The sequence below is a fragment of the Galendromus occidentalis genome, unplaced genomic scaffold (assembly GCF_000255335.2).
Source record: "Galendromus occidentalis unplaced genomic scaffold, Mocc_1.1 scf7180000075860, whole genome shotgun sequence".
In the NCBI taxonomy this organism is placed as follows: domain Eukaryota; kingdom Metazoa; phylum Arthropoda; class Arachnida; order Mesostigmata; family Phytoseiidae; genus Galendromus; species Galendromus occidentalis.
In genome coordinates this window covers 258801-281603 of record NW_003803850.1, presented here as the reverse complement: position 1 = coordinate 281603, position 22803 = coordinate 258801, and the positions used below count along the sequence as shown (strand labels likewise).

Here is a 22803-nt window from a genome sequence, read left to right as displayed (position 1 = left end):
TCGCAATTTGAGAACATTACGTCTCGAATAAAATTTCCCAAATCGGGACGATGTTACGTACGAAAACCGAAATGGCTCGTGGGGCTTTCGATTCTGACGTGATCTCTTCAGTTAGCGTTCGGGAGAAAATTTGATTATTCTCTCGTTGGGTAAAAAGCGATGTGTGAAATATCCTGTCTGCCTTCGTGGAATTGACACGCGCGGGGCAATCTCGACCGAAAGGAAAATCGGAGCTTGGAATCTCACTTCATCTCTGCTTGTTGGAACAAGGCGGTCCAGGGACGGGCGGGCGAAAGAGTCTTCGGGGATGAATCAGCCGTGGTGATACCTCGCAGCTACAAAACAGCGTATGATAAAGCAGAGCTGATTTAATGTAACGGCAGATTTCATTACGAAACCGAATTCAGCGGCAGGGCTTATCATGGAGCGTTCTTTCCGCGGAGGTGGTGACGACGGAAATCACTGCGGAAATGACCGCGATCAAGGCTGAGCCCGGGAAATATGGCTCACTCTCTCAGTGTACTCGGGACTCGCCTGTCTCACCGGGCGACCGAGTGAATACCAGCGGCCTTCACCGATGGCGCAGTCGAGCCACCGATTCGCAGAAGTGGTTAATTTATGACCTCTTCCACAATCTCACGCGTGATTGCGTAAGGCTCCCGAATGAGCCCCGTTCTCCGTAGGACTGTTCGACGAGACTGTCGGGATCGTCTCGAGCCCCGACTGAGGCGGACGACGGCATCGTTGACGTAGCTGAGAAACGACCGTGGAACAGAACGTCGGCGTCGTCTCCGGAAGTTCTTCGTCTGGCCTGTATTGCCGATCTGTCATGGGGAAAATGAGCCGTATTCCCACGTCACTTCTCCGAATACGTTTGTTATCTCGAGCGTCCATTCAGCCTGTTGGGGAGTATATATCGACTGCGGGAATCGATCACGTCGCTCTCGCCTACATCGAGGATGCCAGGCGCGCGGCGGCCGATTCCGTTCGGGCCCATGGCGAGAATGTGCTGAATCGTTCCTTCAATTTTGCTTGCTTGAAGGATTCTGGATCTTTAGGTTTTTTCGAAGAAAAACATACCTTGTCAGCGCAGAGAAATCCCGGACACCAGCAGGGCTCGCGAGCTATCTGAGTGAGTCCTGAGCCTTACTCTCGCTACCTGACCCCTATAAATATCCCCATAAAAAGCAGCTACGAGTAGAAGCTGTGATCGTTTGAAACCCGCTTAGTGGAACCCTGACTAATGGTTCTCCACCACTGCCACCACCCCACCGGCTTTACCACCGGCTCTGCCGTCACTGCGAGCGCCATCTCCGCCACTGCAGGAATCGCTCGCTTCCCTGGGACCATACGCAAAGGGAAGAATCTCAGGGAGAGATATCGGACGTCGACACTCTGCTACATAAACTCCTGAAACCCTATTGAAGCTAGGGCCTCTCTCGTTCCTCCATCCTTCTCGAGGAGACTCTGCTCCGTTCTATCCTCCCTACATGGTCCGGGCAGGAAGGCCTCCGTTGAGCATCCGCGACCGATTCCACTGAAATCGACGTTTTTCTCTCTGGAATGTTATTCATGTGCAGGGTTGCTTCTCGCGACCAGTCATATCTTATACCCAGCCTGGTCTAGCAGATCAGAGAGGCTCTTCCATCTCAGACATCGCTCGAACACGTCAGAAGTGCGGAGGACGTCGGGGGTTCGAGAAGCGTCGCCAAGCTCCGCGGAGGGTTCTTCGGTGTGTCCGGTTCTCAATTTAGGAAGTCGCTGGAAATTAGGGAAGTCGGAGAGCGTCGGGGAAGAAGCCAGAGCTCGACACCGAGGGATCGGCTCTCGGAGAGATATCTTCTCCCACGTCGAGAACACAAATCTCTGTAGTTTCTTCGTATATACGTATCTGATCCTGATTACAGAGCTCAGAAGTAGAGCGGAGCGACTCAGGTTGGACGCTGACTGTAAACGTGACATGGTCTCAAGCGGGGCCCGAGCTAGCACGCGGTAAATCGGTGGAACTACTCAGTTCTCCGAAGCGATATTGCACAAAACCTCCAAAATGGAGGTTATTTGCGGACTCCCTGTTCACGAGTTTCTCTGATAGACTAGGTGGGGAGTAGCCTCGTGGAGTCTTCGACTGCGATATTTCGAGGTCCTTTTCGCTCTCATACACAAAAAAAAGAAGAGCCACTGGCAAGCGAGTTAATTCCTCTCGCAAGGCTCGGGCACGGTATCCGGAAGAGCGAGTGCCTTCAGAGCGCGCTCCCGGTGCGTCTCTCTCTCTGCCATCCCAAGGTTTCAAGAACACATCACCTGGAATCGGGTCTCCGAGCTCCCCTCGAAAATGAAAATGTCTGTTTGATTCACGGGGCCCGAGTTCACGAGCGGGAGAAGGTCCTTGAAGATGCAAGGTCGCTTTCTTCTATGACCCACTCTGCGCAGGGGCCGCTCTCCGTTAAAGCAGTGACCTGACGAGACCCGATCAGCTGTTTGAATTTTGGCGCGTCTGCCAAACTCACAAACAAAGATGTCGGCCTGCATGGGAGCTCTGCGGGTCCTCGGGAGCCTCCGGGGGCTTTCTTTGGGGCCCTACAGGGGCCCCCATGTGGGCAGTGTGATCTCAAGGAAGCTTACATGCTGCGTACAGCCAGTTCGAGTCGGTGTCGGGAACGCTGCATTTCGTTCAAAGGTTCGAGCACAGTCGGGGTCAATTCGAACGCCGTCCTAGAGTGTCTTATCTTGGCTCAGAACGGGTGTCTCAGCGCTCTGCCTAGATTTTTACACTTATGATATTCGCTCATTGGAGGAATGGAATCTCCTTGAGGCACATCTCTGCTGATAAATCGCACACGGAAAATTCTGATCTTGACTTACATCATACAAGTCTTCTGCATAGCTGAATTTGCTTCCAACTCTCTTTTCCATCTCAAAGGAGCATCCTGGGGGAAAGTTTATTGGCTTTGCGGACAGAAATTATCCATACGATGGATAACACCTTTCATCATTCAAGGCCTTGGGGAAGAGATTAGCCAGACTCAGAGCTAGACACTATCGAGTCCCTATCACATTTTCGGAGCCGAAAATCGATTACAAAGCCCTGGATATAGGGGTTTATCATTCACAAGTAACTTTTATGTCAGTCCATCATATATCAGAAAGGATCCGAGCCAGGTTCCGAATTGATCATATTCTGTGTCTGCACATCGGTCACTGATGTTGTTTTTCTCGCGCAGCCATGCCTGATCCGCAAGGGTTCATCGAAGGTACCGTAGAAAGTTCCAAAGCTTCCTCTTATCGCACTTCGAGTGAGAGTGTTTGATGGTTGTGCGGATTGATACACCACTAGAGGTTTTGAAGCCCCTTTAGAGAGTTTCGAACGCGTTGAATACCCTGAAAGTTCCATGGATCCGTATTCCTATTCTTGCTCAGAGTTATCTTAGTATCAGGAATACTCATGCAGTGTCACCGATTGCGCGAGTACCGAACGGAATTCTCCTAATCACTCGCAATTTGGCTCCCGTCTCCAAAGCTCCGAAGGGCTCGAGTGCGAAGCGATATCCCCCCTCCCCACTCTGACATGACCCTTTGTTAACCTGCTCGTATCGTGTGCATGATTCTCTCTCGGAAGAACCCGGCAAGAGATACGATCAGGTCTGACCTGAGGAACGATTCCCTGTTTTTTGCAGATACTGGCTCGAACCGTCCAACTCGGCCGCGTAACGAAGCATTTCCACGCTGGCAACAGTTCCTACATTCCTCCCAAGCTCGGTGTAGAACAGAAAATCTCGGGATGGAAAATCATCACCGAGATGGCTCGCTATATTTGGCCGAAAGACAAACCTAATATCAAGAGAACCGTGGCGGTGAGTGGTCGTCATTTCTCGACGGAGCGTTGAAATGAAGTTCCAGGACAGTCTCCGTGTTCCCGAGTCGACGAATCATCCCCTCAGATGACGACAGTCTATAATCCTCTTCATCCTGCAGCTGGCGCTCGGACTCTTGGTAGCCGCTAAACTAGTGAACATCTCTGTGCCCTTCATGTTCAAACACCTGATCGATTTCCTCAATGAAAACACTGGAAACAAGCTGAACTTCGACAGCGTGCCCAGTGCCGTCGCATCGACCGCCTTCGCATTGGTTGTCGGATGTGAGTTCCATGATGATGAGAGAAAAGTCGACCGATACGTACCACATCCCCCTGCAAGATTCTCTCCGAAATACGCCCGGTTATGGCCTATCAAGACCGGCGGATCTCGGTTCCTGAATTTCGATCTCTGACTATTTTCTTTCAGATGGTTTGGCGCGGGCTGGAGCTGCCGGCTTGAATGAGCTCCGCAGCGCGGTGTTCGCCTCAGCCGCTCAACATTCGATCCGTTCAATGGGGAGGAAACTCTTCAGCCATCTACATGATTTGGATCTCGGTTTCCATGTTGGCCGTCAGACTGGAGCACTGTCCAAAGCCATGGATCGCGGAACCCGGGGCATTAACTTTGTTCTGTCCGCCTTGGTCTTCAACGTGGCGCCAACCTTGCTGGAAGTCACGCTCGTCAGCACTATCCTGGTGTGTGGAGAGGAAAGAGCTGAATGGACAACAAGTCATTGTTTTTCTTACCCCTGGAGTTCCAATCGAAAACTATGATATTTCAGTCCCCTATCGTAGAAGTTATCGATCTCCTTTCTTGCAGTGGTACAAGTGTGGAGGTCAATTCGCCGCCGTAACTTTGGGGTGCATTGGATCTTACGCCGCCTTCACCCTGCTCGTGACACAGTGGAGAACGCAGTTCAGGATTGACATGAACAAAGCCGATAACAAAGCCGGATCTCGTGCCGTCGATTCTTTGATCAATTATGAAACTGTGAAGGTGAGTCGAGTTTCTCCGATGAGAGATTACTCGAGCAAGCGCACTAAGTCCCAGCCGGTACGCTTCTCCGGATCACGTCAGGAAGCGCGTGTCAGACAGAGATTCCTTCGCGGATAGAAATCGGAACTCAAACAAAGCTGAATTATCTGGAGCCTCGATTTCTTTCGCCAGTATTTCAACAACGAGAAATACGAAATCAAGATGTACGACGAAATCCTGAAAGATTACGAGAAGGCATCTCTGAAGACGACGACTTCGCTCGCGGCGCTCAACTTCGGACAGAACGCGATTTTCAGCACTTCATTGGCAGTTATCATGTATCTCGCCTCGGAGTCCATCCTAGCCGGTGAGCAGCTGGCTTAATTCTATCCCGCAGCATTGTGGTAGACAAATGAGCATTGCGTGGGTACGGCCTTACGGTCCTTTCGCGATGTCGCGCTCCTCATCAAAGACGTAAGTTTCTCCGTTTTGACTCCAGGCACGATGACTGTCGGAGATCTCGTCATGGTCAATGGACTCCTCTTCCAATTGTCGTTACCGCTGAATTTCCTCGGTTCGGTGTACCGGGAAGTGCGGCAAGCGATCATCGACATGCAAACCATGTTTGCGCTCACAGAGATGAAATCGATGATCGAAAGTTCCAAGGACGCACCCCATCTAAGTATCTCCAAAGAACGAGCCAACATCGAATTCGAGAATGTCACCTTCGGTTACATCGCAGATCAGCCGATTCTGCGGAACGTTTCCTTCAAGATCCCCACCGGGAAGAAAGTGGCGCTGGTTGGCGGCAGCGGGAGCGGGTGAGGAATCCCCCGCTCGTTTCCGGATTCTGGTTCTAGGCTTCTATGAGGAATGATGTCTCACGGTGCGGTTCACCTGAAATATTCTTATCTACTACAGGAAGTCAACCACCGTGCGTCTCCTGTATCGATTCTTCGATCCCATCGACGGTCGCATCCTCATTAATGGACAAGATATCAAAGACGTCAACCTCGACAGTCTTCGTCGTGGAATTGCGGTTGTACCTCAGGTATCATTTTGCTCCTGTCTTCATGGAAAGTAGAGATTCCATCTGCGGGATGCCTTCCCGTTCCCGAGGCTCCTACACAATCAAATAATCACTCCCGAATCCAGGACGCCGTGCTCTTCCACAACACGATCCGTTTCAACCTACAATACGGAGATCTACAGAGGAGCGATGCAGAGGTAGAGGAATCCGCTAGGATGGCTGAAATTCACGATGCCATCACCGGTTGGCCGAAAGGTTATGAAACGCAAGTCGGCGAACGGGGACTGAAACTTTCCGGCGGCGAAAAGCAGCGCGTAGCCATCGCGCGGGCGATACTCAAGAATTCCCCAATTTTGGTATTCGATGAAGCCACGAGCTCCCTCGACTCAATAACTGAACAGGTGAGCGACCATCTGGATACTCAGAATCGGCAATTGACTCATTGAGGATCATTCTGCGTATTATACGATTGGTATCATTCCTTATACGACTAAAGGGGTATTAATCGTTCCTTGATCCACAGAAAATCATGAAAGCCCTGAGGAGAGCGGCTACGGGGAAGACTACGCTGTGCATAGCCCATAGACTCTCGACGATTGCGGATGCGGATGAAATTTTTGTTCTAAAGGATGGAACCCTTATCGAGTCTGGAACTCATCAAAGTCTCTTGAGAAAACCTTCGTCTTTCTACGCGTATCTCTGGAATCAGCAGCACCTCACGATGTTCTGATCATTGTTTCCGTATTGTTTGGACGCATTTCCGGAATGCGAAGAAGGACTATGCTAAGGAATCTTAGTTCGTCGATTTTCCGATTGAAAGTCTGCCGGTTTCGCTGTCGAGAGGGTAAGGGTCCAACTCAGTCCATTCCCCGCCCCCGTGCCAAGGCCCTTGAGCATCTGTTCATAGAGCTCGGCTCCCAAGTTCCGAACGGAGGCTGCCAGGCTGACTGCCATGATCGAGGGCCGGAATCGTCCGCGAGAAAGAGTAGTTCGTCCTGTGAGATGAGGCATAACTGTGAAATGTGTTTTGTATCTTACGTTGAAGTAAAATTGTTGATTTTCAATTATACCTGTCTGTGTTGCATTTCGGCTTAGCTACAGGCTTCCATGCGTATCTCCGAGCTGAGGCAGGTCGAGAAGAATCCGGTTCTCGAGACATAGCTTCCTCACCGAAACATAAGGCGAAAAAGGAAATAATCAGAAACGATCGAGCATTGCGCGTGCCCATTCCCGCCACAGGCGAATTTTTTAGAAGTCTCTCGGAATCGAGGTCTCTCCGGAACTCCAGTCAGTTCGGAATCGGACTCTCCCCTCGAAGATTCCGATTCTGAAGCATGAGAGATTCGATAAGCCCCCTACGCGAGACTCTCTTCCGAGCGGGGTTCAAGTTCGTTCCCAGATTCCGGGGACAACACCTCTGCGGCTTCTCAACATTCCCGCTCTGCTGTCTGCAAGTTAAGGCCATGTGTTCGACCAGCCCGCTGGACATACCAACAAGAGGAGACTCACACAAGGCTTCTTCTCATGGCATCATTGATGTCAGATCGGAGGACTCTGACACGAGCGACACGAGTGACGTTTTCCGTTTCTGGAACGCCTGGGGAGATTCCCATTGATTTCCTGCTCATTCGGGGGGGGGGGGGATGGCCAGTTTTGGAACAACTCATAGAAGCCTATGGGACAACACCGTGACCAGTTGGGGAGCACTATATCATATCCCTAGCTCCACAACTGGTACGTGTTCCATGAGAGGAACTTTCACCCTGGTTTTATTCCCAAGAGAAGAATTTTTCGGTCCGACCGGGCCCTCGGAACGGTCATGTCTCATGCTTTTTCGATTGGGAACGCCCCGGGGATTCGCGAAGTGATCGGGGACACCGTACCCGCGGATTATCACAAAGACCAATCCCCGCGCGAAGCTCCTTCGACTCCTTTGATGGCATATTGTGTCGGGATCATCGAGCAGCACCCTCATGGGGTTTTTCAAACTTTGGCGCGGAAACCAACCACTCGTCTCGAGCCGCTGATTGGTAAGTGCTGTGTTCCCCTCGCCCCGCGTCGGCTTCGTCTGATCATCGACAACAGTACCCGAATACCAGACTACTAAACAAAGTCAGTTGTGCGGACGGAGTGCGAAAACACAACAGACGAGCTGAGCCAGTAACCCGGTTGACAGTGCGATCCTTGTGAATCGAAGATTTCCCTGACAGATCTTGAAGTTCATCGGAGAACAAACCAACTCCGGATAAAATTGTGACCCGTGCGGAAAAACGTTGTGCGCCTCACCGAATTCATTATCCCGTGTGCTCAGATTTCCGATAAGTCAAGATGTCGTCGTCGTCGGCGGCGGCACTGTTTGCCTGCTCCAAGTGCAATTCCCGGCATCCGTTTGAAGACCTGTCGCAAGGACAACAGCTGTGCAAGGTGGGTACCGAGCTTGAGGGCTCACTGACACTGCGTAGTCTAGCGACCTCCCACTCATGGACTCGACCGAGGTTTCGAACTCCTGTTGACGAAACTCGCCTTCTGCACCTTCGGAGACTTGCTTGAAACTTGGGGGTGGTTCGTGGAAAAATATCGATGTCAAACGACTCGGTCGCTCCAATCCGTTGTCGTAAGTCCGTGAGACGATTCTGTGACGCGGTGAGATCCTCAAAGCGGCCGATCGGGTCTAGATACTGCTTACGGTCGGTGGTTGAAACTGCGGTCAAGCAACCGGTTGCGACGCGAGACCAGGGCAGGAATATCGGGTTATCGAGTATCATCGTGTATCAGGCTTGAAATCCCGGCGGAAGAGAGGTACCGAGTGGCTTTCAAGTTCCGGCTTGGAGGTGGAAGGGAGCCCATCGGAGGCTCGGAGATCGATGGAGGTTTCTCGGGGCCGAGGTCGCTTTTTGTGGAATCCTCATCGACTCCGGTGGGGAGTTCCTTCCCGTATAATGGGGTGTATTTGGTGTTATCTTTTCTTGCGAGACGATTGGGAGTACTGTTTCAGTGTTGCGGCTCTCGCGACCTGCCTGCGCACTTCCGAGTCAGACCTTGATCTTGAACACGGTCTAGTGCAAGAGGTGGTCCAGTCGTGGTACCACTGCTCTAATCGTCTCGAGAATGACTGACGACATTCTTCGACTCGGGTTCGGTATGAGCGCCGTCTAGGTTCGATTTCCTCCCTCCCGCATTTGGTAACCGTACAGGTGATGAAGAAGTGATCCGTCCTGCTTGTCTGAATCAGTTTAGGTTGCTGTTTGTCTCATCTGGCCAATGACAAGGAACTGTAAATGCATTCAAATATGTTCTCGACGGAGGAGGGGGCGAGGTTTCCAGCTGTTTCCTTGGGGCCAGGCTGTTGATGCCAGGGAAAGTATACTCACTTATGCCTGATATGGCGATCCGCAATATCCATGTCCATATGCCAAATTATCTCTCTTTGCAGACTTGCCGCCAAGCCAGTGTCAAGTGTACATACTGTCGCGCTGACTTCCATCCAGAAGGGTGAGTTTCCTCATGAGTCAAGCACTGAGACTGAATTTGAATTTGTGTTTTCACCCTCTCTGGCCCGAAGCGGATCGATTCTCCCCGAAAACTTCGAGTCTGGTGGTCCGAGAGCCACTCGAGCAAAATAAGCGTTCGAAAGCTGCCGAATACCGAATTATTGAGCATATCTTCTCGAAATCCGAGGAGTAATCCGAAGCCCTAATTCGACGGAGAAGAGGGCGGCGGGAGGAGCTGCTGGACTCAAAGTTCTGTTTATTCATGGATGCTCCTGCGATTCTCACGACCGCTTGTATTAGTCTGAGAGTGTGGTGACAAATGAGAACGGAATTCGGGGTTTGATGTGCTCCGAGAATGACGACAATCAGCTTTTGAAAATCGATCTATCCGCAACGAGATCCCTGATCGGCTTTGTTTCGCGAGATGGATGCTCGGGATTTTTGAGGATCCGTAATCAGGACTCAATGCGGGTCAGAGGATCGTTTTCACGCCGATGAATGATCGCGTGAATATTTGAATGCACTCGCTCAATGGCCAACTTTACTTGTTGCTTCATCACAGGAAAACATCCATCTGTAAAAAGTGCGAGAATAACGTCCGTCAATTTGGAAAACCGAGATCATGCGATTACTGCAACCTGGTTGCAGCTTTCATCGGAACCAAATGCCAGCGGTGAGTTCCTCTCGCAAAGCGATCCGGAGTACAACTTACATCGGTGTTGTATGGCTGACCGAGGCTCTGAGCTTCGCGGTCCGGTCGCTCGGCTTTGCGATTCTTTCTCCGATCTCGATATTTTTTCACTGATATACGATTCTGCTTCTTCCTCAGATGCACTAACTCAGAGAAGAAATATGGAGCACCGATCACATGCGAGCAATGTAAACAGAAGAGCGCCTTCGACCGCAAAGATTCGGAGACACAGAAACGAGAGGGAAAAATGCTCTGCTGGCTGTGCACTGTTTCCTTGAAGAGGACTCTAGCGAAAGCGCGTATCTCGGATCCGTCCCGGTAAGGATAACTTCCCCGGTTCGGGAAACAATCGACTTTCTCGGGAAACTGAAGTTCTCGGCGGTTCTTATGTTTTCTGTCGCTCCTCTGAGGGGATCCAATAATTTTTGTCGTACCTTCAGGTTGAGAGCCAGTTCATCGCGCAGTAGTCCGACCGCACCACCGACTGCGAACCTCCTTCCGGAGAACAAACGCAAGGAGAAGAAACCCGATTTCCACCGAGATCGGAAACTCCGACCAGATGTGACTAAGGTGAGCGCAAGGTCATTTCTGAATACCTGCTCGTTATCGCATGCGAAGTAGTCGGGCATCCCGCGAACCAGGCACGCGTGTCGATCTTCCGAGAATAGGTCCCCAGCCGTAGGAGTCTAGAAAATATTGTGTCCGACTGACGTCCATCTCGCTCGCTCAGGTTCACGTCGACGATGAAGTCAAAGAGGTCAAAACATCGAAGCCGATCGTCTTCCCGGATCCTACTTCCTCGGATCATGTGGTGGCTCTGACGAAGCTCAATGACCAGGTACTCACACTTCAAAAATCTCTCGCCGAAAAAGAAAAACTTCTAATAGCGAAGGACCGAATCATCTGCGAACTGAAGGCCGACATGGGTAAAGTCGACCGGGACGCGAGATCCAAGTTTCAGGACGCCGTGAAGCGGCATGGAGAGCAGATGGCCGAGATGCAGGTGCGTTATTCTCTATTCCCATCTCGCATCCCGAAAGTCCGCATATGGGGCGAGAAAGAGCGATATTCTCGAATTTACCATGGTATGGGATCTGGTCTCAAATTCTACTTTTCCCGCAGGAGAAATGTCGCGCTTTGCAGAAACAGGTTGTGGCCAAGAAAGATTCGAAAGCAAAGCGCATGAGGATGGACATCACAGCGACTCTTTTGAACGGCACGCTGTGATTTTCTTTAATCTGAAGAGGTTATAGGGCTGGGAATTTCTACCGAACAACTCGTGAGAAGCGCAACTATCGTCAGATTCCTCCAATGTGCCGTTTTTTAGCTGATCTTCTTACATTTCTCGCACAGCTGATCTTCTCTGATTCAAGCCTACCTTATCATCTGGAGTCCTCGTCCACAGACGGGACTCGGAGAATATATGACTCGAGAGGTTCCCGTATCATGTCCGTTTCTAAAGTCATCGACACCCACAGACTCTATCGCTCAAACAATCAAGCTATCGATGTGTCACATGACGACGACTCTCAAAGAGTGTTTTTCAACTGACCCGTACTGGTCGGTACCTGGAGTCCCACTCTAGGCCATTACAATGAGCACGTCGATGCAATCATTCATCTTCTTCGATGCCCAAAAAGGAATTCCCCCTCCCATTGTAAAATACATCGATCAGAACATTGACCGAACCCATTCAGCTGCAGCTCGATGACTTGTAGATACTCTTCCGCTCGTATCCCCAATCTTATCAGAGGTAAGAACTTAATTGCGCTCCAGCTTCCATAGATATTGTGTAGAAACTATGTTTCAATGAGTGTCCTTCGATCAGCGCGAGCGTGTTGTAAGATTATCGTGGAACGAGGTAAAGATGTACATGGGCTCTTTCCTTACTTAGAAAAAAATCGTTGTGTCTGTGAATAAAGTCTCTCTGAAACTGAACATGTGACGTCATCCTTCGTGACTTCACCCATTCCTCGGTCCTCCGCGTTCTCTGACGCGGGCGGGAAAATTGAGCGAGACAATACTTCTGCGAACAGCTGATAGATGCCACGAGAGTACACTGAGGTTGCTTCCCTGTGCGGGTGCGGCCTGGAAACGAGGGAGGACCGCTCCAGGAAAATCTCCTCGGGGAGACTGATCTCCCGCTCCAGGGGTACTTTTCCTCGCACCTAGATTGACGTTCGGAACTTTCCGAAGGTTGCGAAGAAGCTTGCGGAACGAAGCAGGTTGCGTTCATGTTCGAGAAGGGATCAAAAACTACTCGAAGCGCGCGGTTCGGAGAAGAATTTCCGCAGAGAAGAATTGTCGAGCTCAAAATTTATTCACGGCTCTGTAATTTGAATTCCTGTTCCGGCTCACAACATAGATACCTAGAAAAGAAATAAGTTCGATCATTTCGGAGAGTTTTATTCTCTGTACGGCGAGTACGCATCAATCCGGAGGAGAGACTCCCTGGGATGTGATCCGACCGGGGAATGAGCCCAAACGCAATGACCAATAACCCAGAGGATAGCTCTAGTAACTCATGCCATTTTCACGCCGGCTTCTTTGAGGAGTGATTCTAGCTTGCCCTCAGAGTCTAGACGCGCCGTATCGTCTCCGCCACCGATGCACTTTCCACCGATGAAGACTCTGGGCACAGATCGCGCTCCTGTGATGCCCTTCAGCACGTCCTGAATCGCTTGCCCATCTTCTCGTTGATTCAATTCGATGAGGTCATACTGTGCCTGGGAATGTATTCGAAGATTCAAATATCCTTCCATACATTAAGATTGACCGCCAGCGGAAGAGAGATTCGGGAGCTAGGCCACGGGTTCAGCATCACTGGATTCGCGAATCGATCGTCATGGATGGTGAAATTCAGGGAGGCGTATCTAATGGTTCCGCTGGAGAAACGATCAACAATGGGACTCAAAATACGCGGTATTCCGGCAATGTTGTGTCTGAGCAACGAAATTTCGCAGCAGATCTCCGACTAATTCGACGAGACGTCACCGACCCCGAAAGCGCACGACTGACTACACCCAGAATTCAGAGCTTCGATTACGAAGCAAAATCATAGAACACTAATTCTACCTCTGAAGAGAGATTCCACCGAGGAGTTTCCAGGCACGCGGATTCGATCAGACGGATCGAATCACAATAGATCACTGACGATTGTCGCGCTGACCATGCTTAATAAATCAATCAATCATATAGACATGGAATTCGGCCTGTACGCTTGTACGTCATCGCACCGTCATTCGTTTGGGTCGATAAGTCGAAGAAACCGATCCTTCTGAAAAAAGGGGGCACCGCCCGATCGCGCTCAAACTTCTAGCGAAGCTTATCGAGGCACTTCCCTTCCCTCCAACATCAACAGGTTCCGTTTCTGTTCCGTCTCAGCCCCCGTGTTCCGTGCAGAGGTTCCCCGGAGAGTTGAGATGGGGACCCTTGTACGGTATCTGAAGCGTAAGTACCTACGACATTACGAAAATTACGGCGTACAATCGAAGGGGCCTGCTTTCGGATCTTGTGACCGATGCAGCAAATGTGGCCGGTAGGGCGACAATTTTCGAGCCCAGCGCGGACGCCGTCAGAGTATTTCCTTGATTCAAGACTCCCCTCCAAGTCCTCACCTTATATTTCTCGAGGATCCTTTTGGCCTTATCACAGTATGGACAGGTGGTCTTCGAGAAGACCACGAGAGGCGAGGCAGTGATCTTCTGATTCACGAACGCAGCTGCAGCTTCTGCCATGATGCCCGAAGTCCTAGAACCGAATGCTGCGCCCATTTAGAATATCAGGAGCAGAACACAGATCGCCGCTAAAAACTGAGCAGTGAGCGCGCTAAAGCGCGAGCGCTTCCGCTCGGCTGGAGCGATCGCGCGGAAGGAAGACTGCCGTGACGGAGAAACTAGGAGCCGGGAAAAAAACTGGGAAGCACCGACCGGCGGTTCGATCATTGAAAACTGTGCGATGCTTCACCGTGTCTCCCGCTTCTTAGAGAGAGATATATTATCCAATCCGCTAGCGGAGGAGGGTCGACAGGCGTTCGTTGCGCTAAATTTTCGTCTCTCGAAATGTTCAAGATTGAACAACCCCCATAATTATGCTTGGTACTTATGCGTTGTGCTTCCTCCGGGCGCTGGCGCGAATTCCCCGATTCCTCAGGGAAAGAGGCGACGCTTGAGCTTGCTGCTCGAACGAACAGGGAATCGAATGATACATAATTCGACACGCAGACGTTTTCAAGTATGTGGCGATCGCCCGGCCCGGGAACGGGAGGTATTTCGGAGACATCAGGAGATCCTGGTCGGCTGCAAGCTCAGAGCTTCGCGGAATGAAGGAAGGAGGACATGATGACGGAGGGAATGAGAAAATCTTAGAGGCGACTCGCTTAAGAGTCGTAATCTAGCTGGAATGTGTGCCGAGAGCCATGTGTTGCAGTCGTCACGTCGTCAGATGATTCAGCCGAGAGCGAAGACAGGAATCGGATCGTATCGGGCGCCGCTCCAATCCCTTACAGCTCGAAGGCTACGCAGAAGAGCTCCGGAGCGACGGGCTGACATCCGCATGACGGTAGAGGTCGCTTATTCGGGACCGCAAGCCGGCGCTCGCTTACCTGGGCAGGCGACTTGGATATTGCATGAGACAGATGAAAATACAATGACGTGGGATAGCTGATTCGTGACAGAAACCGAGAGGTTCTTGACAGAACTTCGAATTCCTCATGTTGAGGGGACTGAGGACCTCGCCGAAGAATTATGCAAAAAAAATAGCCGGAAGATTCTTAAAAGCGATAGATGCCAATTTATGTTTATGCCAACCCCGGCGGATCGGCAGATCTAACCTCGGACTCCAACTCCGGCTTCGCGAAGGGCAGCGTCGCCAGGGACTTCCTGTTTGTACGCCCACGGTAATTGCAGACTACTCCGAGAGTAAGACGTTGTTTCCGCGCTCGGTTAGCGTCTCCGTACGTGTCCTCTCTAAAAACATCTACGCCTTTGTCCTAGCGACTTTTCTCGACCGGATGGAGCTCTCTGTCACTGATATCCTTGATGAACTTACCGGACAATGTGGTTACGCGCGACCTCGGACGAGAGCGTCGGAGGGTGCCACGAACCGTTCGGAGGCTCAGGACGCGCCTTCCGAATGAAGACGTAGTAGGGCGGCCGGATACGACTCACCCTCAGGAGGAAGCGCATGTTCGCAGCGGTATATAAGGCATGATGTCTGTGAGATCAGAGATCACTTCTCGCCGAATCTTAGCGCCTCAAGCTTCTTTCACCATGCGAACCGCTTTTCTGTGCCTGTGTGCTCTTCTTGCAGTTGCTGCTTTTGCTTCAACAGCTAATGCTCAAAGGGTGAGTGGTTCCCATGTAGACTCGATCCGCGCACTGTGGAGCGATATTCGAAGGCTACGTTCTTTTCCAGGCAACGGAGGTCGGTCGATTGTATCTCGTTCCGAATGGGAACCTCCCCAATGGCGCCGGGCTGCTCCGCAGTGATTACTCTCCGGTAGGAGGAAGCATGGTCCACGGAGGTAAGCGAGGGGGCCTCGACTCTCTCAGCGGAATGGCCTTTGGTCGTCGGAGGTAAAAGCTTGATCGTAATCGCTGCGAATGCGCGCTTCTGTCTTCTGCAACATCAGATGAGTCTGAACCATGCCTTTGCCTCTCCAACATGTCTTCACGAGCTGCGTCCGCGTTAGCAACTTGCGTCCACCAACGGAGTGATTCCTTCGCCTCAACTTACAAATCGTTGATTTCAAGTGGTATGAGGCGTAGAGTGAGGACTGGGATCGCTTCGCTTGAGGATATTCACGATAGAGTGACAAATCGAAGGCTTTCGCCTGAACGCGTCAACATTGTCCGAATAAAGAAAACCGCATAGCTGTTACCAATCCTTTCCGTCGAAAGCAGCCTTTTCGTTTCATCACCGGCTCAGGTATTCCCGGATAGCAATCTACCCTCTCAGAATGACGGGATCGCGTCTCCTGACATAGGAACGTATCCGGGGAAAGTCTATAGGGGGACTGTCAATCATGCGTTGAAAGTAGGAAATAAGTCGAATGCTTCATGGAAAAGTCCTGAGTCCTGATTCATGATCCATGGCAGAGAAAACCTATCGGACCTCTCCTGAAGGTTCCGCAAGCCCCCAAATCAGGCTCGGGATCTTCGAGATCAGAATATTCGAACTTTATTCGGAGTACCATCGATTGGAATATGCTCTGTCCGACCTCCCGAGGGGATGCTCGAGGTGAAGTCTCGAATCAGCGGTTTATCATAGGAGGGGGCAGACTGTAGTGCTGCGTCGAGTGCTCTTGGACTGCAGAATAAAATGAATGCGCGAGGCTTACATTGTGCTCATCTGTAATCTCGACGCATCTCCTTCATACTTCCTTCCGTGAGAACAGCTCTCTCATGGATCGGGCTCGAAATCAGAACTCGATGCAGAGGCACATGATGAGGCAGGAAATCATGAATCTCAAATCTCAAGCCGATCGGACCGGGCGCATTCACCAACGAGGGGAAAGGGTCAGCCCTCCTCACCCACCTGTCTCAAAAAACACCACCTCTTCGGGCTCGATATCAAAGCTCCTTCTTTCAGAGCTTGCTCCGAACGGGAGTCATAGGCAAGTTTCCTCAGCTGCTGACGCTCTTCCCGCGGGGGTTTTACGAAGAAGGACCGGGGCATCCCTTCGACGCTTATGCTATTCGACTCGTTGAGCGTCTCATTTATTCGGGCCTTATCTGCGGACTTCGAAGATTTCGACGCGGATTGTGACTGAAAAGAGAGACTGGATCTCGATTACGGGACTCGTCCATCCCTCGGGCGCGTACAAAAGCTCCTTGATGCCGATAATACTATGTCTCGGACTCTTCCTCAAAATTGAACCCATGTTTCGGCTATCATCGAGGAGAGATGGCTCTCGAATATGACCCGGGGCTCGACCGTCCTCACGGGCCACACTGGCGATCGAATAAATTAGGTTCTGCCTTTCTAATGGGAGCTCCTCTCACTTTTAGAATCGGCGCTGGCGGCGTAAACGAGTCACGAAGCTCTGGCGCGGTTGTTTGGGCGGGCGTCGTCTTCGTGGGTGTCGCCGAGTCAATCGCCTGTGGAGTCTCCGTCCTTGTAGCTTCCCATGAGGACTCTGAAAATGTGAGTCGTGTCGCATGGCGAGAATCCATCTATAAAAAGATCACATCGGTTCCGTTAACCGGCTCATCTGCTGATTCACCTCCGGGATAATCGTTCTCGATTGATAGATTACCGAAGACTGTTGACTCATCTCGGCATCTTCATCCGTTGTTCTGAGTCTCAGCTGTAAGCTAGACATCATCCCGCTATCCTCAGCTAATATCCCACAGCAGATAGCGCGCAGAATTGGCCACACAATCCCAGCTTCGCAATTGGCCCACTCAGCAATCGTGGGCTTCTCGCCGTCACGAGGGAACAATTCTGAACCGAGCTCCAAGCTCATACGAATATGGAGAATGCTTCGAATCGGAATTCCTTCCTCATTCGTTCCTAGTGAGGGTACAGGAGCCAGGGTGGTGAGTCTGCGAACATTCATGGGTATATTCCATGTGAAATGTCAAAATCAATCCGAAGTGGCTGAATCAGTGCACCGACGACTCGTTCCGAGGCTGCAAACGACGAAGATTTCATTCCAACTCGATAGCTTCGATAGCGATATTCAGAGGCGACACGTTTCCTCCCCATCGGCTTTCGAGATCCTAGGCGGACCGAGGCCGCTCACGAAGCATCACGAATGTATCAGAACTCTTGATCAAAGCCTCGGCTGACAGAAGTGGGAGAGCATTCCTCTAACAGAGACTCTCGTTGGATGTGCAGCGAGGCAATGCGGCGGCTGTGTTGGGTACCATTCCTTACGGTTGCGGCTTCAAGACGGCTAGTCCGTCACATATCTTTGAAATCTAGACCCTTTCGTTAATCTAGAAGAATAAAGTATGATATATATGCTCGACGATTATCAATTATCGCTTGTCCCGCTATTGGCGACAATAATGCCAGACGATCTCGAGAACATCAGCCATCAGCGGAACGATCCTGGGCATTTTCCCACGGGTAGGACACCAGAGGCTTGGGACTACGTCTGAGACTAGAATAACTAGAAGTCATTGACTGACCAGATTTGAGATTTTACTGACTGAGTGAGTCGAGTTAACTTCTCTCCGCCAACACATCGGATTGTAGAGTTGGTACCTTGAGACCATTCACGGCGGATTTGGAGAGAGCCTCTTCGAAGTATGTTCAAGTGTCGATCTTCTCGTCAGATACGAGCGACGGGGGCGGTAGAGGTCGGCAGCGGACGAGCTGTCTCCAGAGTTTCTTGGTATCGCTGCAAACCACCTCAAACAATCGAAAGAACTCGAGGTTACATATATGTAAACTCGAGTAGTACAGGGTGGGGCAGCATAGATTCCCCATTTTTATGATCCCCATGGAATCCGAACCGAGGCGGCTAGCGGAATCCTGCTTGCAGTAGAATGACCACGAGGACTTGCAGTTTCAGAAAAATATCCTCTGGTACGAGACTCCTCACCAGGTGGACGTTCAAAGTTGACTTTTTGAAGTTCAGCTAACGTCATTCTCATAAAGCTCGGTATTGATTTCTGCGGGGAAACCCATGCTCCTCGCTTTCCCGCTGATTCTTGATCTCCAGCTTCGAGATATCGATTCAGAGGCATTTTTTCCTGAGAGGGCGAGCCCTCCTGAACATTTTGCCGCAAACAGAACTTCGCTAGCCCTCATGGTTCGGATTCCATGAGCAAAACAAAATGGGGAGAATATACTGCCCCACCTTGTATGTAGATCGCGCACAACACCCCGTCTTGTGGAAGCATATATCGCTCTCTCTTTCATCTGCTAGTCGCAAGGGAGAATTTCGATGACGATGCACCTTCTCGATTGCTTAAGAACCGTCCTGGCCCTATCTGAATTCATGTCATCCCCACATTCGCCTCGCTGTAGGATGCTCGCCGCGTCGTCCGAGGAAGTCTCGACGAACACGAAACCGCGGCTTACTCTTTCGTTTCACCAGTCGGCGGACATGCAGAAATATTAACGAGTTCTGTTGAGCATGTACGTCTGATGGCGCTAACTTATTGTTAGAGCCTACCTGATGACGGACACAGCTCCTCTCGGAAGACCTTCGAGAGATCGGAGGAAAGCCGCGGGTGGTGAGACACCCGACATCCCTCGATCGCTCCGCATACACCTAGATAGAAGAGAGTCTGACTGACCGCAGAACTTGGAACTCCCGTCTCCGTCAGCATCTAGATCTAGATTGGGCCCGGACCGCCTTCAGTTTACGGCGAATGGAATCGGAGCGGCTGGATACCGCTTGCTGCTGCGGCTTCGTCGTAGGCGCCGGACAAGATGAAACCCGGGGTCATAAAGTGTACAAGGGTGCGCTCTCATCAACTAGTGAAGAGCCTTTAGATATACGAGGTACGCTATTGGCTTTTCCCTTTCTCTCTACGAGACATTTGAATAAGAACACCTTAATCTGTCCAAATGAATCACAGTCTTGTGGAACCTCCGCCCGAGTGTCTCTTCGATCCCGCGCCCGAGTGTCAGTGCCTGAACTCTAGTTTCTCCACTGGTGAAATCGTGCCGCTTTGGGAACTTTCCCCACCTTCGAACTTTTTCCATCTACCAACGAATTTCACTCTGGTCTAGTTCGACAATTGGAGGGGTTACCATACTCCGACTGAGGAGGATAATACTTCGATCGATCGTCGACGCATGAAGCAAAGGAATCCCGGAGTTTCCCCAGACATTTGAAAGCAAGCATTCAGGCTGTCCGGTTCTCCGTCATGGACATCATTGTGCGATGCGCGCCCATTCGCCCCCTCCTCAAAAACCGATCGCTCGCGGAATTTTCGGCAGACAGCGAATAATAACATATAATGCTATCAGAATCAATCAGTCCGTAGACACAAGCCGGTTCAACGAAGAATCCGTGGACGTCCTCAGCATAAATACATCGCTATTGTACAACCGACGCAGCGAAATCCGAAGCGGAAGATTTCAGAGTGTTTCCTCTAAGTTTTGGGATGGATATTCTGTGTGATTATTAAGAAGCGGCTCAGCCTGAGAGGCGTGGACGTTTTTCCTCGTTCAAAAAGCTCTTATTAGGACCCGAAACACGCTCTGCTCAATGACCGTAATGCGAATCTGAGTCTTTGCTCGGCCACCGCGATTGTGGAACAAGGCGGAGTCCAGAAGATTCTCGGACCTATTCCAGGCCCACGAGCGTGAACAGAGTGTATTCGAATCCTCTCCCAGGTGTGACACGTGCTTTCGGCTCAACGATCGGGATCGTTCCCGGGGCAACGAACGAATTTGGCGAAACTGACCGTGCTCTAGAAAAGTGTTTCCAACCGAGTTCTATTTCCCATCTCCTACCAGGGAGTGCATGATCGATCTGTCATCGAGTCCGGGAGAGCGCCGGTCATCCGGGGGATTTTCTCTGTTTTTCCGAATTTTACCATCGAGAACTTACCGGCGTGGACTGTTTATCGGTGGAGAGCTCTCTGGAATCGGCGATATGACGAGCCATCGTTAATTGGTAGCTCGTGTCGTGATCTTTTCGCATCGGCCGCGGTCGCCGGCCCGCTGCTGTCACTCAGACGGATTTTCCTTCTTTAAGAGTTCGCTCAGTTCCATTTTGCTCGCGATTCACACGAAGCTGCCCTTGCCGACTGCAGTCCTCGCTATAAAACATCACAACACCCATCTTTGCTTTTCACAAACACTCGACACTTCCGAATCCCGAGCGGATAATCGGAAGCTGTGACAGCGAGCGTGTTGCTTGAAACCGGGCTCCGATCGCTCTACGGCAACGTTCTCACGGCGTCCCCAAACGACCGACGATGGAATCGATTTCCGGCATTTGGCAGAGCTATGGACTCAAGCAGGACCCGCGGACCTACGGCTACCCGCTTGTCACGAACCCGGTGTTCGTCAGTACCGTTATCGCAACCTATCTTTACATCGTTCGGAATGGTGAGCGTTGGATGGAAGACCGGAAGCCGATGGATCTCCGATGGGTTATGCGGGTCCACAACTTGTTCATGGTGATCGCGAACGTGGCCTTCATCGCGATATGTTTCCCGCTGACCTACGGCAATGGGTCCTACTCGCTCTTCTGCCAGGGCATCACAGGACGCGACGACTACGCGAGCCGCCTCCTCATCCGTTCGGGCTTCTATTACATCTTCGTGCGGTACCTCGACTTCTTCGACACGTTCTTCTTCATCCTGAAGAAGAAATTCAGCCATGTGAGCAATTTACACGTCATACATCACACGATCGTAGCGTTCAACGCCTCGTTCTTCTTCGGCTTCGCACCCGAAGGCCAGCCGGGACTGGGACTGTTCATCAACGCATCGATTCACGTCATCATGTATGGGTACTACTTCATGGCGACATTCCCCGCACTCAGGAAGTACCTTTGGTGGAAAAAATATCTCACGCAGCTCCAGATCGGGCAATTCATTTTCGCGATTTTCCACATGAGCATACCCCTAGTTTACGACTGTGGATTTCCAAGATACTTGGTGTATTTTGCCACGAGTCAGGTCATTCTGATTCTCGGCCTGTTCTTGAATTTCTACGTGAAGACCTATCTGACTCGTCGGCGGGAGGAGCGAGAACAAGTACTTGCGGCGATCACCCCGCCCGCGACAGAGCCCAAGAAACAGCTCTAGGCTCGAACAGAATGGAGAATCATGATTTCCGAAATAGATGTATTTATGAGCTTCTGACGTATGGCACTCGGATACTCCAAACGAGATCGAGTGGCAACCGATTGAGACGAAATAAAGCTCCACTGACGTATGAATGGCCGGGTGTGAAAACCCGACGACATTATGAATCGAATCTTCTTTCGATGAGAGCGACAGAGCCGATGACATGTCGAGCCTGATCCCGGTCCTTCTCGAGTCATTTCCGGGGATTGAAGAACCTTTCACCGATTAGAGGACTGGAGAGTGAGTTTTTCTTCGGACTGAGTCGGGAGTTCTTCCGAGTCTTGTTTCTCGTGATTCTCATCAATGTCATCACGCTCAAGATCAGTGTCTTCGAGTCTTTCCGAGTCCCGGAATTGAGCGTCGGCAGCCCGAGCACTGTCGATATCGCCTGATCAACGACAACAAATCAGAAATCGAGCAATAGGGACAGTCTCACTGAGTGAGAGGAATCTCACCGCCGGTGCGGTGGAAGTAGCAGAACTTTCGCTCTCATCTTAATTTTCTTTCTCCGGAGGCGGGATCCTTGCCATCGATGAAAATTGCTTGGCGGAAATTTAGGGCTTTCTCTCCTTAGCGCGGCGAGCGCCTTACATCACTTAGCTGAATGTTCTGAACGAGTACGCGAGTTCTTTGTTTTCTCCGAGGAAGTGCGATGACGCTGAGGTGAACTCTTTCCTGATACAACGAAGAAAGAATCCGGATTTGAGAAAAAATAGGATTAAACGTCAACTGAACCAGTTGCCCAATCTTGATGCTTTCGCTTTCGGGGAAAAACACGAGCAGAATTTCTGCTTATTGTTTCCTAATGATTCTTCATCTCTGCGGACAAAGATCAGAGCAGAGAAAGATCCGGCTTGAAGTCGCCTTCCCGGTCACGTGGCTGGCGCGGTTCATCATTCCCTTGCGAGTCTATCAACTCGGTCAGTCCGAGCCCATGTCGTCGAGTCACGACCGCCGCCGGAATCTTCCTCTTTGAGAGCGGCGACCACCGATA

The 22803-nt window shown here is 51.0% G+C and overlaps 4 protein-coding genes and 1 long non-coding RNA gene across 5 annotated transcripts; 4 read left to right on the top strand and 1 right to left on the bottom strand.

The window, feature by feature from the left end:
* The first annotated feature begins 2597 nt into the window (after window positions 1-2597).
* ABCB7 (ATP binding cassette subfamily B member 7) lies at window positions 2598-6914 on the top strand. The gene is made up of 10 exons (XM_003738263.2): window positions 2598-2677; window positions 3675-3851; window positions 3973-4135; window positions 4281-4549; window positions 4674-4850; window positions 5022-5196; window positions 5329-5650; window positions 5751-5880; window positions 5985-6260; window positions 6383-6914. The coding sequence occupies exons 2-10, from the start codon at window positions 3798-3800 to the stop codon at window positions 6587-6589; spliced, it is 1773 nt and encodes a 590-aa protein (XP_003738311.2). The 5' UTR covers window positions 2598-2677; window positions 3675-3797; the 3' UTR covers window positions 6590-6914.
* Window positions 6915-8187: 1273 nt separating this feature from the next.
* LOC100900045 (protein FAM76A) lies at window positions 8188-11624 on the top strand. Its single transcript, XM_003738251.2, has 7 exons — window positions 8188-8283; window positions 9293-9351; window positions 9913-10023; window positions 10180-10359; window positions 10482-10611; window positions 10772-11044; window positions 11164-11624. The coding sequence occupies exons 1-7, from the start codon at window positions 8188-8190 to the stop codon at window positions 11266-11268; spliced, it is 954 nt and encodes a 317-aa protein (XP_003738299.1). The 3' UTR covers window positions 11269-11624.
* A 718-nt stretch (window positions 11625-12342) lies between these two features.
* LOC100899904 (glutaredoxin) lies at window positions 12343-13848 on the bottom strand. Its single transcript, XM_003738250.1, has 3 exons — window positions 13659-13848; window positions 12570-12767; window positions 12343-12410 (listed from the first exon to the last, which is right to left on the bottom strand). Exons 1-3 carry the CDS (start codon window positions 13812-13814, stop codon window positions 12396-12398), a joined length of 369 nt encoding a protein of 122 aa, XP_003738298.1. The 5' UTR covers window positions 13815-13848; the 3' UTR covers window positions 12343-12395.
* A 1418-nt stretch (window positions 13849-15266) lies between these two features.
* Window positions 15267-15931, top strand: LOC108865013 (uncharacterized). Its single transcript, XR_001951244.1, has 2 exons — window positions 15267-15386; window positions 15457-15931. It is a non-coding gene; the product is annotated as an uncharacterized LOC108865013 (long non-coding RNA).
* A 4205-nt stretch (window positions 15932-20136) lies between these two features.
* LOC100899532 (elongation of very long chain fatty acids protein 5-like) lies at window positions 20137-21927 on the top strand. Its single transcript, XM_003738249.2, has one exon. The coding sequence runs from the start codon at window positions 20931-20933 to the stop codon at window positions 21765-21767; it is 837 nt and encodes a 278-aa protein (XP_003738297.1). The 5' UTR covers window positions 20137-20930; the 3' UTR covers window positions 21768-21927.
* Window positions 21928-22803: the final 876 nt, after the last annotated feature.

Bases quoted from the DNA above. Each gene is read 5' to 3' on its own strand.
- ABCB7 (XM_003738263.2), top strand. From the start codon at position 3,798: ATGGCTCGCTATATTTGGCCGAAAGACAAACCTAATATCAAGAGAACC. The intron at 4,550-4,673 runs GTGTGTGGAGAG...CCTTTCTTGCAG, and splicing joins CGCTCGTCAGCACTATCCTG to TGGTACAAGTGTGGAGGTCA. The intron at 4,851-5,021 runs GTGAGTCGAGTT...TTCTTTCGCCAG, and splicing joins TCAATTATGAAACTGTGAAG to TATTTCAACAACGAGAAATA.
- LOC100900045 (XM_003738251.2), top strand. From the start codon at position 8,188: ATGTCGTCGTCGTCGGCGGCGGCACTGTTTGCCTGCTCCAAGTGCAAT. The intron at 8,284-9,292 runs GTGGGTACCGAG...CTCTCTTTGCAG, and splicing joins AAGGACAACAGCTGTGCAAG to ACTTGCCGCCAAGCCAGTGT. The intron at 9,352-9,912 runs GTGAGTTTCCTC...GCTTCATCACAG, and splicing joins GCTGACTTCCATCCAGAAGG to GAAAACATCCATCTGTAAAA.
- LOC100899904 (XM_003738250.1), bottom strand. From the start codon at position 13,814: ATGGGCGCAGCATTCGGTTCTAGGACTTCGGGCATCATGGCAGAAGCT. The intron at 12,768-13,658 runs GTGAGGACTTGG...ATACATTCCCAG, and splicing joins GGATCCTCGAGAAATATAAG to GCACAGTATGACCTCATCGA.
- LOC100899532 (XM_003738249.2), top strand. From the start codon at position 20,931: ATGGAATCGATTTCCGGCATTTGGCAGAGCTATGGACTCAAGCAGGAC.